The following is a 16,334-nucleotide window of genomic DNA, read 5'->3' on the forward strand; positions in this document are numbered from 1 at the left end:
GGTTGTGTTTCATTTTGTTAGCATGGTTGTGGGCCCTGCCGGCCAGGGCATTCTGGCCTTAGTGGGCAGGATCGACCCCAGCAGGTTTACCTTGTAAGAGGTTGTGCAGTTGCTGCATGGAGGATGGGCGGGGGCCCCACAAGAAGGGAAACACTGGCTGGAGAAGTCACTGGGGCACATGGACTGAGCTATAGAGTCAGTCCTTGAAGCAGAAAGGGTAAGGCCCTTAATGTCTCCCTTCTTGCAAAGAAAGGATATACGGGCTGGAGGAATCTCTGGGGCATGAGGATCAAGCTAGAGAGTCAGTCCTTGAAGCAGAACGGCTAAGCCCGTTAATGTCTCCCATGTTACAAAACACACACCAGTGTGTCCAGTATTTTAATGACAGGTACCTACTGCTTACGTGTATGACATACACCCTCATAGCTACACATGTCTACTGCATGCCTCTTACAAGTGCTGGGCACTGTTCTGGGTGCTGAAAACTCAGTATGTAGTAGTGGATACGTAGCCCAGGATTTTTTTAATTTCTGCAAAGAAAAATAGAAGAACGAAAGACCCCGTGTGGTTCAGTTTGAGCAAGTTCACCACGTGGATGGCCCCGCATGCACGCAAATTGTGGTAAAGTACATATAACATAAATTTAACATTTTAACCGGTTGATTGAATGACTGGGTGGCTTCTGTGGAGTCAGGCTAACAGATGGCTTTGAGGTGCCATCCGCCTTTTTCCCAGAGGAACACTCCAAAGCCTCGTGGCCTTGTAGACCTTCCTTTTTTTCTTCACTTTCCCCAGTGGCTCCAGGTCTGTGTGTCGTTTAAGAATCTCTTTATCCACTTTGTTGTTAGGTTTACGTTTTGGAAAGTTTCTCAAATGTCCCTGGGTCTTGAGAAGGCAGGCTTGGATTCCAGGTTCTCTCCTGCCGCATGCCTGCCAGGTCGAGGTGGAGGCTGAAGGCCGGTCTGAGTTGTGGTGGTCTGTGTGGTCTTGGGGTCAGTGGACCCCTCTTCTCTGGAGGGGCATGGAGATCCTTTGTGTGGAGCCTGGAGAGACTTGGCAGGGTCAGTCTTCACAGTCTCGCTCTCTTTTTAATTTATGTTTGCATTTAGTTTCTCATTTAACTGTTTTCTAGGAATTTCCAACTCCCGAAGGATACACCTACAGGGAGCAGCTTTGTAAAGCCAAAGAGGAAATCGCTCAGCTGAAAGCTGAAAGAAACAACACCAGGGTCAGTAGGGGGATTCTCACGTGTTGACATTTGCCCCGCGGGGGTCACCGCTGGCCTCCGTGTGCTGTCTTTAAACTTTGTCTGATTTTCAAGTCATTTTCCACATCTTCCCGCTGAACAGACCAGGGTGGATCAGTTCTGGGTTCTCATACCTTGCTTCAAATTTCTGATGAGAGCTAATGTAATTTTAGTACATATGAGGGGGGAGTTCTCTTAACTTACATTTTTGTCCACGCTACACTTTGTGTGGGATCTTAGTTCCCCGACCAGGGGTTAAAACCCATGATCCTTGAAGAAGTGTGGAGTCTTAACTACTGGACCCCTGGGGAAGTCCACTCTAACTTTCGACGGAACTGGCAGGATTCCGACGTGCCTTAGCATGTTTCCGGCTATAGCGTGAGGCTGAGAGGAGTTATCGGCCCGGAATTCAAGCATGAGGTTGAAGGTGTTCCTTTGGCCCTGCCCTGCAGCTGCTGCTGGAGCACCTGGAGTGCCTGGTTTCGCGATATATTCCACCCGTCGGGATGACAGCAGGCAAGCGGCAGGCGCAGTCCCCAGCCGGCATGAGGAGTGAGGTGGAGGTGCTCAGGGCGCTGAAATGGCTCTTTGAACACCACAAGGCCCTGGACGAGAAGGTACCAGCCATCCGGCCGTCCTGGATTTGTACACTTGCTGCCTTGTTAGGCGGATGATGCACATATTTATGTAACTAGTTGACTTTTGAGCGTCTTGAATTCTTGTATATACATTTTTTTCTGTAAGAATTCAGAGTTTTATATGGTTAAAAAGCGTTGCCTGCATACATGCTCAGTCGTGTCCGAATCTTTGCAACCCTGTGGACTGTAGCCCACCATGCTCCTCTCTTCATGGGGCTTCCCAGTCATGAATACTGGAGTGGGTGGCCATCTTCTACTCTAGGGAATCTTCCTGACCCAGGGATCGAACCTGCCCTCGTGCATTGGCAGGCGGATTCTTTACCACTGAGCCACCTGGGAAGCCCCCAGTTAAAAAGTATTAGTTGGCATGAATGTCTCAAGATTTATTATATTCTGTATATCAATTTGCAGTTAAAAACTGGGTAATAATTAATTTAGGAGAACATTTTGTTCTCTCAAACTTAGAATTTAAAGCTGTTAACAAGCAGATTCTCTTGATGTTAAGATCAATGAGAGACATTCAAGGTATTCTGTGACAGTATCCATGTATTAGGGTGAGTATACACTAAGAAGTGTACTAACGTATATACACACATCAACACACAGTGACTCGGCCCCTTTGATTTGAGTTGAGAGCGTGATTACGAGTAGCACTCGAAAGGTGTAGTTTGTTAGAAGAAGAATTAGGTGCCACACATAAAGAGGTAAGTTTGATCAGTCTTTGTGTAATTTCCGTGAAGGGTTTGTCATTTGAATCCTTTCATTTTAAAAAAGAATGAAGGCTGTAGTGGTGGGCATCAGATGTTATTTATCTTTCTGATTGAGGACCCGCCCACCAGGGTTATTTTAATGAGTAGTAAACTAGACTTGTGGCTCAGAGTTGCAGGATCTCTTAAGTACCCCTTTGTCCAGTAGAAGACAAATTCTGACTCTAATCACCTGGTGGTATTCGGGATGGATAGCATCACCATGTATTTTCTTTTTATGTTGTGTTTTCAGTTTAGAGTTGAGTTTTCCAGGTGGAGTTTTGCTGTCTTTACTTATTTCTTAACTCTGATTCAATTTTTTTGGTTTTAGCAGATGATTCTTTCAGAGGAGAATAACCAGGAAAAGATACTAACGGACAGGGTGCTTGATGTACATCATGAGCAAGAAAACATGCCAAACGCCAATGGAAAGGCAAGTCCTTGGTCTCGCTCTCTGTCTGGTTCTCGTCTTACCATCCAGTCTGTGCGGGGCTGTTGGGACCTCTCACCGATGCACCATGTAGGTTTGAGTGGCCACGAGGGTCCTGTGAGCTCCCAGAGCGCAGAAGGCAGTTTTGACCTCACAGATTGCCCGGAAGTACTGTGTTCCCTCCCTCCCAAAACCAGGCTGTGTAAGGCTTCCTTTCCCCCTTAGAGACCCTCCGACGGCTCTCTAAGCCACAAGGAAGACATGGTTAAGAAGATGGAGCTCCAGGAAATCATAGAGAGGCAGTTGCGGGAGCAGAGCCAGATGGAGGAGCGCCTGGCAGCCCTCTCTGCCCACGTGAAACATCTGGAGGAGGACCTGGACACGGCCAGGAAGGACCTCCTCAAGTCCAAGAACATGAACAGAAAACTTGAGCAGGACATCCGCGAAGTGAGTGACTGCAGCTGTGTCTGTTGTCCTGAGGTGGAATGTGGGTTTCTTGTTCTCCCGGGGATCTCAGCCTTGGGATGGCTGCGTGAGTAAGAGCAGAGCACTGGACAGACCACAACTGGCTGCCTCCCTGCCTCCGCGTCGAGGTCTCTGGGGTAGAAGAGGCCTGGTCCAGGCGGTCCGTTGGCAGTGGACCAACATGAGGGCAGCCCTGACGCTGTGCCGCACCCTGGGTGTGGACTCCTCATTTCCACAAGTTCTAGGGGGCCCACTGTGTTCCTTTTTTAAAAATTCATTCATCCATTCATTCATTTATTGGCGTATAGTTGCTTTACACTGCTGTGTCAATTTCTGCTGTACAGCAAAGTGAATCAGTCATCTATCTATCTATCTATCTATTTACGTGTCTGTCTCTCTTTTAGATTTCCTGCCCATTTGCTTCACCACAGAGCACTGAGCAGACTTCCCTGTGCTGTACACTAGGTCCTCACTCGTTGACTTTATGTGTAGTATCAGTGCTGTATATATGTCAACCCGAGTCTCCCGGTTCATCCCCGCCCCCCGCCCCCCGCAACTGCCTGTCGAATGTGTTCCTGATGATGCTGAAATTTGCTTCTGATTCACTCAGGCGAGTCTGGTGACACCTGTGGAGCCTGTTCTCTCGGAGAGATGGGAGCATGCTGTGTGGGCTCTGCTGAGGCAGCTTGCCTGGCCATCTTCTCGAGTTTTCTGAGGTTCCGCTCCTTGAAGGGATGTGTGACAGTGATACCGGCGGTCAGACAAGTCGAGTGGTGTTTGCTCACCCTCAGATCCTCAGGCCCGAGCTGTGTAACCATGTGGAATCGTGATGTCTCTGGCGGTCATGTCTGCGGGTGTCCTGATTTATGAGAAACTCCCTAGCGGTCACTGTGAAAACAGAGAGTGCTGGGGACTCAGGCCTCTTCCTGTGAGCCTCGCCTCTCCTCTGTGCACAGACAGACAGCACCCACCCGGCCCACCCCTCTCCCGTGAGACCGTCTCAGAGAGAACCCCTCCAACATGTGGTACAGCAGGTGTACTTGTTTAGTAGCTTGGTGTGAGTAATTCTGTGTGAGAACTCAAAACAGAAATATTTGCACAGGTTTGCATAAGCTATTCACACTACTCTTTGGCAACAGGAGATTAGGTGGCAGAGTTTAATACGTATAGAATTCTAGAAAACGCGTTTTCAAGACCTTTCACTTTTAAAGTTAGGACTTTGCTCTCACATTGGTTACTTAGTGACCAGGGAGGGACCTGAAGTGGATTTTGAAGTGGCGGACAGGAGTTGCACCAGCAGCAAGTTCTGGTCCTGGTTTGAGCGTTTCATCCATGTGGTGTAACTCTGCTTTTGAAGAACTAGGCTTGAGAAGGCTGCTCCCAGTTGTGTACAATTTGACTTCTGTTTCCACTCGTTAATATTCTACTTTAATTCTGAGGAAATTGCATGAGACTTTTCCAACTTTCACTCGAGGAAACGAGCCTCAGAGCTCCCCGTTGGATCTGTTGAAGGTCCCTCCTTGTTCTGGGTCAAGCCCGCCTGTATGGTGTAGCAGACAGAGGTCCTGACTTCATGCCAGATACCTTCCCTCCTGGAATTCTTGGAATAACAGGGTAGTTTAGTATACTTTTCGTTTGCTGTTTGGGTTTATGATGTAGAAAAGAAGCTTGGTAAACCAAGTGGCTGGACAGAACGTTAAGACAGATGGGTGCCAATCGTGACCTTTGGGATAGGCGCATTTTTGCTCACGTCCGAGAAAACTGCCGTGTCTAGGATTTTTATTCTGAGGATGTTAACTTTATGTTTGATTTGAAACTTAGGACGACATCAGTAATAAACTTGAAAATGAAATTGCAAATAAGGATTCTAGGCATCGACAGGTAATGGCTTTTATGAACCGTGTCTGACTTTTATAGTAGTGAATTACTGAGGAAGGAAGGTAAAGATCTTTCCATGTGACTCCCACATTGGAAATCAAGTCCCAGTGTAAAGTTCTTATGACCCTAAAATACTGTGTTCAAAAGTGTGGATGTACATCATGGTAAATCAGCTGTACTGGAAGGAAATACATTTTTAAAAAATTGCGGGTGACTGCAACTTACAGGTTTGAATTATTTGGGACTTGGTTTAACCATTTTGTGGAATTCCATTCCTGACTCTTTTGTTTTACTTGAAGGTGAATCTGTTGGCTTGTTAGAGTTGTTACCGAAAGAGTAGAGAGCAGCAGGGAACTTCACGGCAGCTGGCTGCCTGTTGGGAACTGGGGTCACTGTGACAAAAGGCAGGGTTAGAGCTCCGGTCTGATTAGGGTTTGTACTTCCTGTGGTGTGGTGAGCCTTACTCGCTCCTGTTCCCGAGTGGTCTCAGATAATCAGGACTTAACCAGGAAAACCAAATCTGGCTTCTCCAAAACAAAGTGAGTCAGTCTGGTGCGTGCCAAAGTGTATCATTGTCCCCACCCCAAAAATAAAATACTAGAAAGCCATTGAAAAGTATGATGGGGAATGCTAATTAAAAGCATCACGATATACAAAATAATGGCTGTAAAAGGCAGATCAGAAAATACTATGTACCATATGCTATTGTTTTCTGCGGGTTTTAAAGCATAGCATATTGTTTGTGTACGTACATAGAGGAATACGCACACAGAAAAAGTAAGAAAGCTGCTTAGAAACAAACGCTAACCTCTCAGGAACCTGAGCTTATAGATAGTTTAATTTTTTTCTTTTTTAAAAAAGAATCTGTCTAAATGTTCTACATTGAAAGTTTTTCAGAGTAAGAAGATCTGTTAAAAGAATAATCGTGCATTTACAAATACTAGTTGACTGGCATTTCACCAGGCATGCTCTTCTCAGGTCTGTATTTCAGAGGAGATGAAAGCCATATTTTGGCTTACACGCCCGTAGCCATCTGCGGTCGGTAGGGTTCCGTCTAAATGATGATTCTGGTGACGTTTTAAGAAGGGTCTGTAGTGAACCCTTCTTCCCTTAACTTGTCAATAAGAATGAATAAGATTCTACAGATCTTCTTTAATATAGAAGAACTTTTTTTTTTTTTTTTAAGATGTCCTTGGGGAATGTTTAGGAAAAGCAAATACTCTGGCAGGAGGTGTTCTGCTCACTGAGACCAAGCCCAGGAACACTGAGAGAAAATATACCCTGAGGGAGCTTCCGAAACAGAATGAATCCACTAGACACGTGCATTTAGGTTTTGTCTCAGCTTACTTAAAGCGACAGTGGCTACACCTCTCGGCCTGTGTTGATCCTCTGCTCTCCCTTTGTAGACAGAGGATAAGAACCGCCAGTTGCAGGAGCGCCTGGAGCTGGTAGAGAAGCTGCAGCAGAGACTGCGGAGGGCAGAGACGCTGCCCGAGGTGGAGGCGGAGCAGGCGCAGAGGGTGGCCTCGCTCTCCAAGGTGCTGCTTTGGGTCCCTGGGGGGCGGGCACAGGGAGGGCCTGTTCCCCTGCTCTCCCACCGAGCCCCTGCCCATGCTGCTCAGTCCACACAGGAGCGCAGACATGGGGGTCGTGCTGCCCGTCTGAGATGGGAGCGCTCCCTGAGTGTCAGGCACGCCCCACTTCTGCGTCATCCCTACGTTAATTTCCCTCCAGTTTTGTCCCGAGTTCTGTGTGTCCCTAGGACGCTTCAGCTCCGAGTCACTGCTGCTCAGAGTTCAGTCAGCCACTCAAAGCCTAGCAGGATAGAGACCTAGAAAAATCCCATTCTCGTTTAAGAGATGGCCAAAATAGCTCTGTAATGAACACAGTTTTAAGTTGTTATCCATACACTTGTTAAAGAAGTCCCAGCAGGGCACGTGCAGACCCGAGGCCCCACTCCCCACTCGCCGTCCCCAGGAGCCCGCGGGTGAGAGGCCATGTCCTTGGGATGTGGCGCTGCTGGGGGCACCGACCCCATTGCCAGCCAGCCAGCCCACCCTGTCCTTCTGATGGGAAAGGTGTTGCCCTGCGCTGCTGGTGGGCACTGGCTGAACATAGAGAGTCGGGCCGGGTCTGTGCTGACGCGGCTGTCGGAAGCCTTGCCAGGAGCTTAGTGAGTGCCCGAGGGGCCATCACGTCGCGGGAGGCCGCCGGTGTCCGGTGCTCACAGACCCTCCCAGAGCAGGGTCACTAACAGCCGCCAGGGGGCACCCTTCTGCCTGTGATCTTCCTCTCCAGGCTTGGTTTCTCCTCTCCCCTGGCATCTCTGCTGTCCATCCCCAGTCGGCCTTGTAGTCCGACCTTTTGTCTTCCGGAAGCTCTACCACTCAGGAGGCTAAACGGTTCGAACTTCCTTCCCAGCTTAGGAAGGTAGAACGTGTGCCTCGGGTTTGCCGCTGTCTGCTGCTCACGCGGGCTCGCCACAGGCAGTCCGAGGAGGGAGCGCAGCGGCCGTGGGTGTGGGGCCTGGGGCACGGGGAGCACGTCTCCTCTCACGAGCTGGTCACCAGCATCCTCCGTGAGCCATGTGTCACACACGAAGCCGCGCAGGCTGTGTGAGCAGGCATGCGGGAGTGCTCCTGGCGAACCCAGGGCCCGTGGTTCGCACAGAGCATGGCCCGCTTGCCGCCCCTGCGATCACAGCCCGCGTGCTGTCAGGACAGGGTTGTTGTGAGCGGAGCTGACGCTGTTCTTGGCCGACAGGCAGGAGAGAGAGACACAGCAGCATCGAGGATAGGCTGCGCCAGATGGAGGCCCAACTGGAGGCAAAGAACAAGGAGCTGCAGCGGGTGCCTGTGCTGACAGGGAGGCGGCGTCTGGGCAGTAGACGTGGCTTGGGCGGGGGCCAGCACTGCCTTTCTCCACCAGTCCCGTCTCTGGCATCGAGTGTGTGCCTGTGTGGCCCCATCTGCTGATCCGGGCACCCACCTCCTTGGGAGCAGGGCCAGAGGTGGTCGCCCATAGGCAGTGGGTAGGAGCCAGGGCTTCCCCACATTCAAAGAGGCTGCTTGTTGCTCTGACCAGCCAGTCCGGGGAGCTGCTTGGGATACAGGTGGACCTCCCAACTGCCCCTCAGACAAACCTAGGGGTGCCAGCCTGGGGCCCATGAAACTGAAGGCATGGCACCCAGGTGTGGAGCCTGCTTGCCTCGGACGTGGCGCTGGAGTCCCACATGCCAAACCGCTGGTCCAGACACGGTGTATGTGTAGGATGGCTGCCTCTAGACAGGAGAACCGCAGTTGCGCTGCAACAGAAGGCGCATCAGGAAAGGGTGATGGTGGAGGCTCACATCACCGAGTCCTGAGAGAGGTTTCCTGGAAAGGTTGGCCACACGGCAATACAGGCCATCCAGGAAATGGAGTGGGGATCCCGGGTCCAGCCTCACGTGTCAGTACTGTCCCCACCATACCTGTGTTTTGGGCCTGGACTGCAGAGCCTCACAGGCGAACTTCCAGGGAGCAGTGGTTCTGACTCCCATCGTGAGACCCGCGGTGAGGCGCCCTCCCCGCTTAGGCAGAGAGCTCAATATCTGCCGATCAGGGGTGCACTTCTTACTTTCATAACTGCTGCTCAGAGGCTGTTGAGATCGGGATGCTGTTTATGACTAGACTAAGCCAATTCAAAGTCAACTTTTGTTTTGCTTTAAAAATCTTTGAATGCCGACGCCTTATTGTGGAAGCTGTGACAGGTTTTGTTTCCTTGGGCTCAAAAATCACTGCAGACGGTGACTGCAGCCATGAGATTAAAAAATGCTTGCTCCTTGGAAAGCTACGACAAACATAGACAGCATATTGAAAAGTAAGAGACATCACTTTGCCAACAAACCATATACTCAAACCATATATGACAAACCATATACTCAAAAACTATGGTTTTTCCGGTAGTAACATATGGGTGTGAGAGTTGGACCATAAAGAAGGCTGAGCACTGAAGAATTGATGCTTTCGAATTGTGTTGCTGGAGAAGACTCTGCTTTAACAGAAAATAAACTTTTTAAATGTATTACGATAGAGAATTGCAAACATGCACAAAAGTGGATGGAGTAGTATAATAAATACCCATGACCCGTCCCGTCAATTAGTCTCAGCAATTTCTCATACAGAGCCAATCTCAAATAGATCATTCTTTTGTCTTCTCTCCATTTTTTTTAATACAGTAGGTCCTAAAACAGCTTTTTAAACCTTGAAATTGATGCTCATCTTATAAAACACAGACTTGGCAACTTTGTTATTGCATTTGAAAATTGCTTGAGGTAATTATTTCCAGTTTTTTAATATGAATTTTCATATTGGAAAAGACCCTGATGCTGGGAAAGATTGAAGTCAGGAAGAGAGTGGATGACAGAGGATGAGATGGTTGGATGGCATCACCAACTCAGTGGACATGAGTTTGAGCAGATGCTTAGCAGAAGTCGAGTTCCATTTTCCTTATGGCTAATCCACTGCTATAACACGTATAGCACTTCTGGTTTTGAACACTGAATGTGTTTGCATTATAGATGGATTTAGAGTGTGTGGCTGTTGTGTGTGGTTCAGAATTCTGAGTAGTCCTTTCAGGGATCACCCAAAAGCTCAGACAAAGCGTGAGCCATTCACGTGGACTGTGCTGTGCGTCAGAAAGATAATACGAGCCACCTACACAATCTAAAATTTCCTAAAAACCAACGGGCTACTCGACGTCCTTCTTTCACCATGAGTCTTGAAATCCTCTGTGTGATTTCCACATCGGGCTTTGCACCAGCCTGTCTCACGTGCTCAGGGGCTGCACGAGGCGAGTGACTGCCGTGGCCGACAGCACAGAGCTTCCAGGTTGAGTTGAGTGACTCACAAACTTGGCCCGTTTGACTTGTTTTACCCCATGAGCAAGTGAAGTGGGCTGTAGAGGAATGAATGTGAGGAATGCAGGTGAGCTCCATGGAGACAGTTTAAAGCAGTGAGAGGAGGGAGGGCAATAGAGTGAGTCATGTCCCCCTGACCCGAAACCCCCGCCTGAAGTCTAGCTTCTCTCTACAGACTTCATCGTTGTTAATGGCTTGCCATGTTTCCTCCAGAGAAACCTTTTCTACACCTGAGATGGAACTTCCTCTTCATTATGGTTTATAAGGGTTAATATTGTTCTGAGTGTTTCTATTTGCTAGGGACTCTTAGAGAACATTTTCTCAGAATTACAATGTTGGGAGTTGATACCTACTGATGTAACCTGTTCTGCACATTTTGGTGCAAGTCACTTTACATCCAAAAAGCAAGCGGTGCAGGCTGTGTCATTTGCTGTTTCGTAGGACCAGCTGATTCTAAACCTGGAAACCCTGAGAGCCGAAGTGGACCAGACGAGACTGCGAGGGGCTCCCTTCCACCACAGGTAGGCTGCTCCCCCGGGCAGCTCCCCTCAGCGCTGTCGAGTGTGACAAGGGCCTGTCTGGTGTGTGGACAGTATGACTGGGTGTTGCTCATGGTCGCACCTCAAGGAGCCTGTAGCTTCGTGGCCAGCGAGAGGGAAGAGACAAGCATCGTTCCTTAGGGTCAAACTTGGTACCAGGGAGTGGTGTCACAGGATTGACAACACTCAAAACCACAGGCAGAGGTTTGGAAGTAGGGGGCCGACCAGTTGGTATTTGGGCGTATTCATCTGAGGGGCCTGACAGACTGTGACACTGACGTTTCTGAAGAGTCACAGAAGGTTAATGACCTGTAGTCTTTTGACTGCGGTGGGAGGAATCACCTGGCTTGTGAATGAGGAGAGCAGATTACTGAGCATCCTGATTTTTTCTTCCTCGTTGTTATAGGGGCGGTAATTCTTATTAAGTATTTAAATGTTTCTTTGGCTTCTTCACGGAAAATGGTCACAAGTGAGAGATAAACTTTAGCAAAGGTTATTAAGTGCTTACTGGTGACATTCATTCATCTGTAGGAAATGGACTACTGCTTGAATCCTGACTTAGGAGACAGTTTGGAGCCCATACGCATATTTCTGTGTTTGAGTGCTTAGGGGATCCTCGCAGTCCAGAGCCCCCACCCAGCCTTCTTCTAGAGAAAAGGAGATGTCATTTGAGACAAAGGCAGAGCCAGAAACTGGTCCTGTGTCTGAAACCATGGTGGGTGGAGTTCAAGGAGAGCACGTGCCCTACAGAACAGGAGGGGACGTGGCCGGACTTGGTGGCAGAGCTCCTCCAGGGTGAGGGGCTGGGGCTGTCAGAGGTGGGGAACCCCTGCTCCCAGGGTGGACGAGGTGAGTGTGAGGAGGACTGCGTAGACAGTGGAGGAAGAGGAGGTGGACACGGCCTCCTCCTCTTGGGGGTTTTTGGGTAACGAGGAGGGACCTGGTGCCAGGAACCGAGGCCTGACACAATTGGGGGCTTCAGATGGAGAAGCCTGGGGCCTGGTCACCAGTCCCGTGTGTGTCAGTGAGAGTGAGAGACGAGAAGAGGAAGCAGCCGCGGGGCAGGAGGAGCCGCTGTGCTCTGAAGACAGTGGGCCACAGCGGCCGGTGCGAGGGAGGGGTGTCTCCAGGAGGCAGCTCTGGAGGGGGTCACAGCAGTGACTTAGCAGCACAGGTGGGGCCTCAGAGTGGGGCTTGTGGGCAGTGTGGGCTGGGTGGGGGGCACTGTGCTGCCTCAGGAGGGAGGGAGTGGGGACTGAAAACTGGCTCACAGGCAGGGCAGGCACGGCGTATTTGGTGGGACCTCCCAGAGGAATTGGTCACTGCCGGGGACCAGCCCCAGCTGATCCAGGGTATTCGAAGCGGGGACGGCGTCGGCGAGGATCAGGAAACAACTGCTTAATTAAACGTTAATTAAGGATATAAAGAGTAATAGAATGAGGATAGCTCAGTGAAGAAATTCAGTGGAGAAAAGAGGCTGAAATAAGGATAGCTCAGTGAGGAAATTCAGTGGAGAAAAGAGGCTGAATAATTCAGCCAGAAGGTAAGAGAAAGAACGACATGGTGAGACCAAGTTTCGGTGAACAAGGCCCGCACTTTATTTTTCAAAGTAGTTTTTATACCTTAAGTTATGCATAGAGGATAATGAGGGAAGGGGTAGAGTCTTGCAGCAAGCCAGGCTTTCTTCCTGCAAACTTATCATATGCAAAAGCTTAGGTGATTTGCATCATCTTCTGGCCCAGAGGCCTGTTAACACTTTAAGACCTTCTCTTCAGCAAACTTATTTTTCTCTAAAGGTGATTGGTCAGGAGCCACCCTCCAAAAGCATTAGATAAAGTTGCATTCCTACAGAGCAAAGGTGTGGTGGGCTATAACAAGAAAAAGAATTAACTCAAGGGTCCCAGGTTACAAACATTAAAGCTACTACTTACACCAATTATATTAATCAATACACTGCCAGGGACACAGCAGGTAAGGGATATGGAAACTTAGCAGCAAACATTGGCCCAACAAGTGAAAATCCCTTCACCAATACAATTTCTAATCAATCTTTTAACTACTCAAAAGAATCTGTGTTTAGACAGTTTAGAACATCTCCTGCCTCTCACAGTTGGCAGGCTCTGAACAATCACATGTGGCCGGAAAAACCTATTCAGGCAGGCTAGAGGATTTCCAAAGGAGTTTGTAGGTTGAAACACTGTCACACCCAGGAATTATTAACTGGAGCTGTAAGCTAACTCTTTTTTCAGAGAGGTAGTGGGGGACAGCCCCCCGTAAAGTCAGAGGTGTAGGTGAAAGCACAAAGCAGAAAGTAGGCAGACTCTGGTTTTGGGGGTAGATTGCTCGAGAATTTCCAGGGAGACTCCTGAGGCTTGATCCCGCCTTTGCGTATGCCAAGCCTCCTACCTCATGACCTTTGCCAGGGGTGGAGCTCGCTCCCCGCAGGTCAACCTGTCTCTGAGACCTTCTCCCGGAGGAAAGAGCTTCGGGTGAGGAGGGGGAGAGAGATGGAGGCTGCACCCCGCAAGGGGACTGGGAGGTGATGGTTGGGGGTCGACCCAACCCGGAGGCCTCTGTGGCCCTCAGAGGACCCTCGAGGGTCCCCAGTCCACAGCAGGACTGTGTCGTACCCCCCACTCAGTTCCCAAGTGTGCTCTAGCCCGAGGCCCTTGGGTGGAAGTGGAGCAGAGAAGGGAACAGTTCTGTCAGGGGGGAGGGGAGATGGGAGGGAAGACAGGTGTGGCTCCTGGAGATTCCAGACTTCCATCTCCTGTGCAGCACAGTGTTCACAAAACCGTCGAGCAGAGCAGCGTGTGACCCCGAGCAGGCTGAGCTGGTGGTTGGCCCTGGCCACTCTGCAGACGTATGGGGTGTCCTGTCCTCGGAGGAAGGCCCTGTCTCCTGGGTTTAGGGAATCCTGCACATGGAGGCACCACCTTCGTCCCAGAGACAAGACTGAGCAGAACCCGGGCGGTCCTGCAGTGCAGGCTGCTCACAGTCAAGGCGGGGCTGCCCTGCCTCCCAGCAGGCCCCTGCTGAGTGAGCTCCTGGCACCTGCAGGCCCAGGCCTTAGTGCTCAGGGCCTGAGCATCTGTGCTGGGCCTTGTTCAGCCCAGACTCTGGTGACACGCTCACCTCTGCTTTAATGGGAGACACCAGTGGTGCTCAGCTCCGAGCTGTGGGTCCAAGGCTTTTCTGCTGCGGGTTGTCTGAGGCGCCTTTAAAAACACTGAGAGTGGTGCAGACAGTGTTCCAGGCAGACCAGCGATTGTGATCCACAAACTTCCCGTGAGAGAGGGAGGTCAGAGCAGGCGTGGGCCAAAGGGGAGGTGGGGTGCCAAGGGGAAAGCAGAGCAGGTGCACACCCTGCCCTGGGACCTGAGAGCGGGCTCCGGGGGACCCTGGACGCCCCAACCCCAGACAGCCGATCCTGTCCTAGTCAGCTCCACACCCTCGCGGCAGCACTGCCTTCCCCACATACGGGAGTTTTCCAGCTGCTGGGGATGAGCCCTGAGTGTCTGCAGAGCAGCGGGCGGCCTGTTGCTATTGGAGCCAGGAGGGCAGTGCCCTCCCGGGGGCCCTTTTGCTGTGAAATTGCCGATCTTCCAAATGGACAGGCTTTGGCTCGTCTGACAGAGTGAGCTCTCTTTTCTTCTAACAGCACTCTTCTTCCCCGTGTGTTTCAGCCGACCCCACTTGGGCAGCGCCCCGGACCTCAGGTTCCCTGTGGCGGACCGGCCGGCAGACTCCTTGGGCAACGGGGCGGTGCTGCGGTGCCCCCAGAAAGGCCGGCTGGCAGCGCTGCACGATGAGCCATCCGAGGCAAGGACCCCGCCGCCCCCTTCCCATCCCTGGTGGGCACCTTGTGAGGCACCTGCCCCCTCACACTGTGGTCCTGAGGTGGGTTTGGAACAAAGCGCTGATAGATTGCTTTACGTCTCCCCATTTTCCTTTTTCTGGCTAAGAGTTTACTTTGAAGGCATGCTTTTTTTCCTTAACCAATTTTGATTATTTGTGGCCTACTGTGAGGCCCAGCATGGTACTAATTAGCACAGTTTTGAAATCGTCCTACGAGTAAATGGATACACAATCCATCAGCTTATAGTGAGAAGAATTCTCATTGGGAGTTTAAGTGCCTTTATCTTTTCACCTCATTCATGCCATGTATTTGTTCATACATGTCTGTGTTTTGAGCTTCCACATTCAGTGAGCAGTTAGTTTGGGCCAGACATGGTCAAAAGTAGGACTCCAGCAGTGAATTAAAAACGATGTGTGTCCTTTATCCACTGCTACATAACGAATCATTGCAAAGCTTAGTGACTTCCCAGGGAGCAGCTCACAGTCCCCAGTGCCTGTGCATTGTAGCAGGCGGGCCTGATTCAGGGCCTCCTGAGGGCACAGACACGGGAAGGCCCCCAAGGCTGGATGGCAGGCTTTCAGACTCACCTGGCTGCTGGGGACAGGCCGAGGTCCCTGCCGTGTGGCTTTCCCATGGCCTGGCTTTCCTCAGAACACCCTCTGAGAGCGAGAGTGCGGGGTTTAGCCCAGGGCCTTTCACACCCTGGTCTTGAGGCCGCACACCTTCACTTCTGTTTGTGAGAGTGAGCTGCCAAGTCCTGCCTCGCTCAGGGGCTGAGCAGGAGTTGCCTCTTCTGCCTCTTGAAGGGAGGAGGATGGAAGAATTTGTGGACCCCTTTTTAAACCCGCGCAGCCTGTTGAACAATAATGAGCAGGGAAAGGAGACCAGAGTGCCTGAGTTGTCCAAGGAGGAGGGGACGATCGTGTGTAAACAGGGTGGCCAGTGAGGTGACACCAGGAGGGTGACCTTGAACCAGAGACCCGGAGGCAGGAAGAGAAGTAGCCACTTGGAGATAGAAAAAGGGTCATGTCAACCAGCGGGGACAAGGGAGAGAGCGGGCCACATCAGGGAGGAGCCTGGGCTCAGGCCTGAGCAGTTCGAGGCCAGAGCCTATTTCCTGAGGTGAGGAGGGCTGCCGGGCGGGGAGCTAAGAGCCGGGCCTCAGCCCTGTTGAGGTGGATGAGCCCATTGGGTGTTCCAGGGATGTGTCAGGAGAACAGCCGAGTGTTCCGGCCTGAATCCGGGAGAGAACTCATTCAGCTCAGGGTGGACTTGGGGTTGTGGGCGTACAGATGGCATTTAAAGGCATGAGCACGGTAAAGTCACCAGGCGGGTGCCGGTGGAAAGAGATGGGGTGCAAAGGTAGAGCTGTGGGGAACCCTGCATTCCAAGGTTGAGAAGGGGCACAAGGGACTGAGGAATAATCGCAAGGGAAGGCAGGGCCTGGAGCCCAGGGAGAGACATGCTGGGGGCGGGGCGGGGGGTGGCGTGGGGGAGGGCAAGGAAGGGAGGGGGCTTGGTAACATGGGTTCCTTGAGCCCCCGGGGAATTGCCCTGCAGGGCGGGGCTCACAACCTGCTGGCAGCGAAGTGGAGACCTGGCAGGGAGGGGGACCGTAGAGGCCACTCCCAAGGAG

The 16,334-nt window shown here is 51.1% G+C and overlaps 1 protein-coding gene and 1 long non-coding RNA gene across 2 annotated transcripts; both read left to right on the top strand.

Annotated features, from left to right (window-relative positions):
* The first annotated feature begins 1,141 nt into the window (after nt 1-1,141).
* LOC113889008 lies at nt 1,142-3,047 on the top strand. Its single transcript, XR_003510136.1, has 3 exons — nt 1,142-1,228; nt 1,699-1,863; nt 2,965-3,047. It is a non-coding gene; the product is annotated as an uncharacterized LOC113889008 (long non-coding RNA).
* A 168-nt stretch (nt 3,048-3,215) lies between these two features.
* Nucleotides 3,216-14,739, top strand: LOC113889009 (liprin-alpha-1-like; the record flags this gene model as incomplete). The annotated part of the gene is made up of 4 exons (XM_027535905.1): nt 3,216-3,507; nt 6,810-6,941; nt 10,742-10,821; nt 14,526-14,739. Coding segments are annotated over exons 1-4 (612 nt in total), but the record flags the coding sequence as incomplete, so codon positions are not given.
* Between the last annotated feature and the right edge of the window lie 1,595 nt (nt 14,740-16,334).

The sequence above is a fragment of the Bos indicus x Bos taurus genome, unplaced genomic scaffold, assembly GCF_003369695.1.
Source record: "Bos indicus x Bos taurus breed Angus x Brahman F1 hybrid unplaced genomic scaffold, Bos_hybrid_MaternalHap_v2.0 tig00003409_arrow_arrow_obj, whole genome shotgun sequence".
In the NCBI taxonomy this organism is placed as follows: domain Eukaryota; kingdom Metazoa; phylum Chordata; class Mammalia; order Artiodactyla; family Bovidae; genus Bos; species Bos indicus x Bos taurus.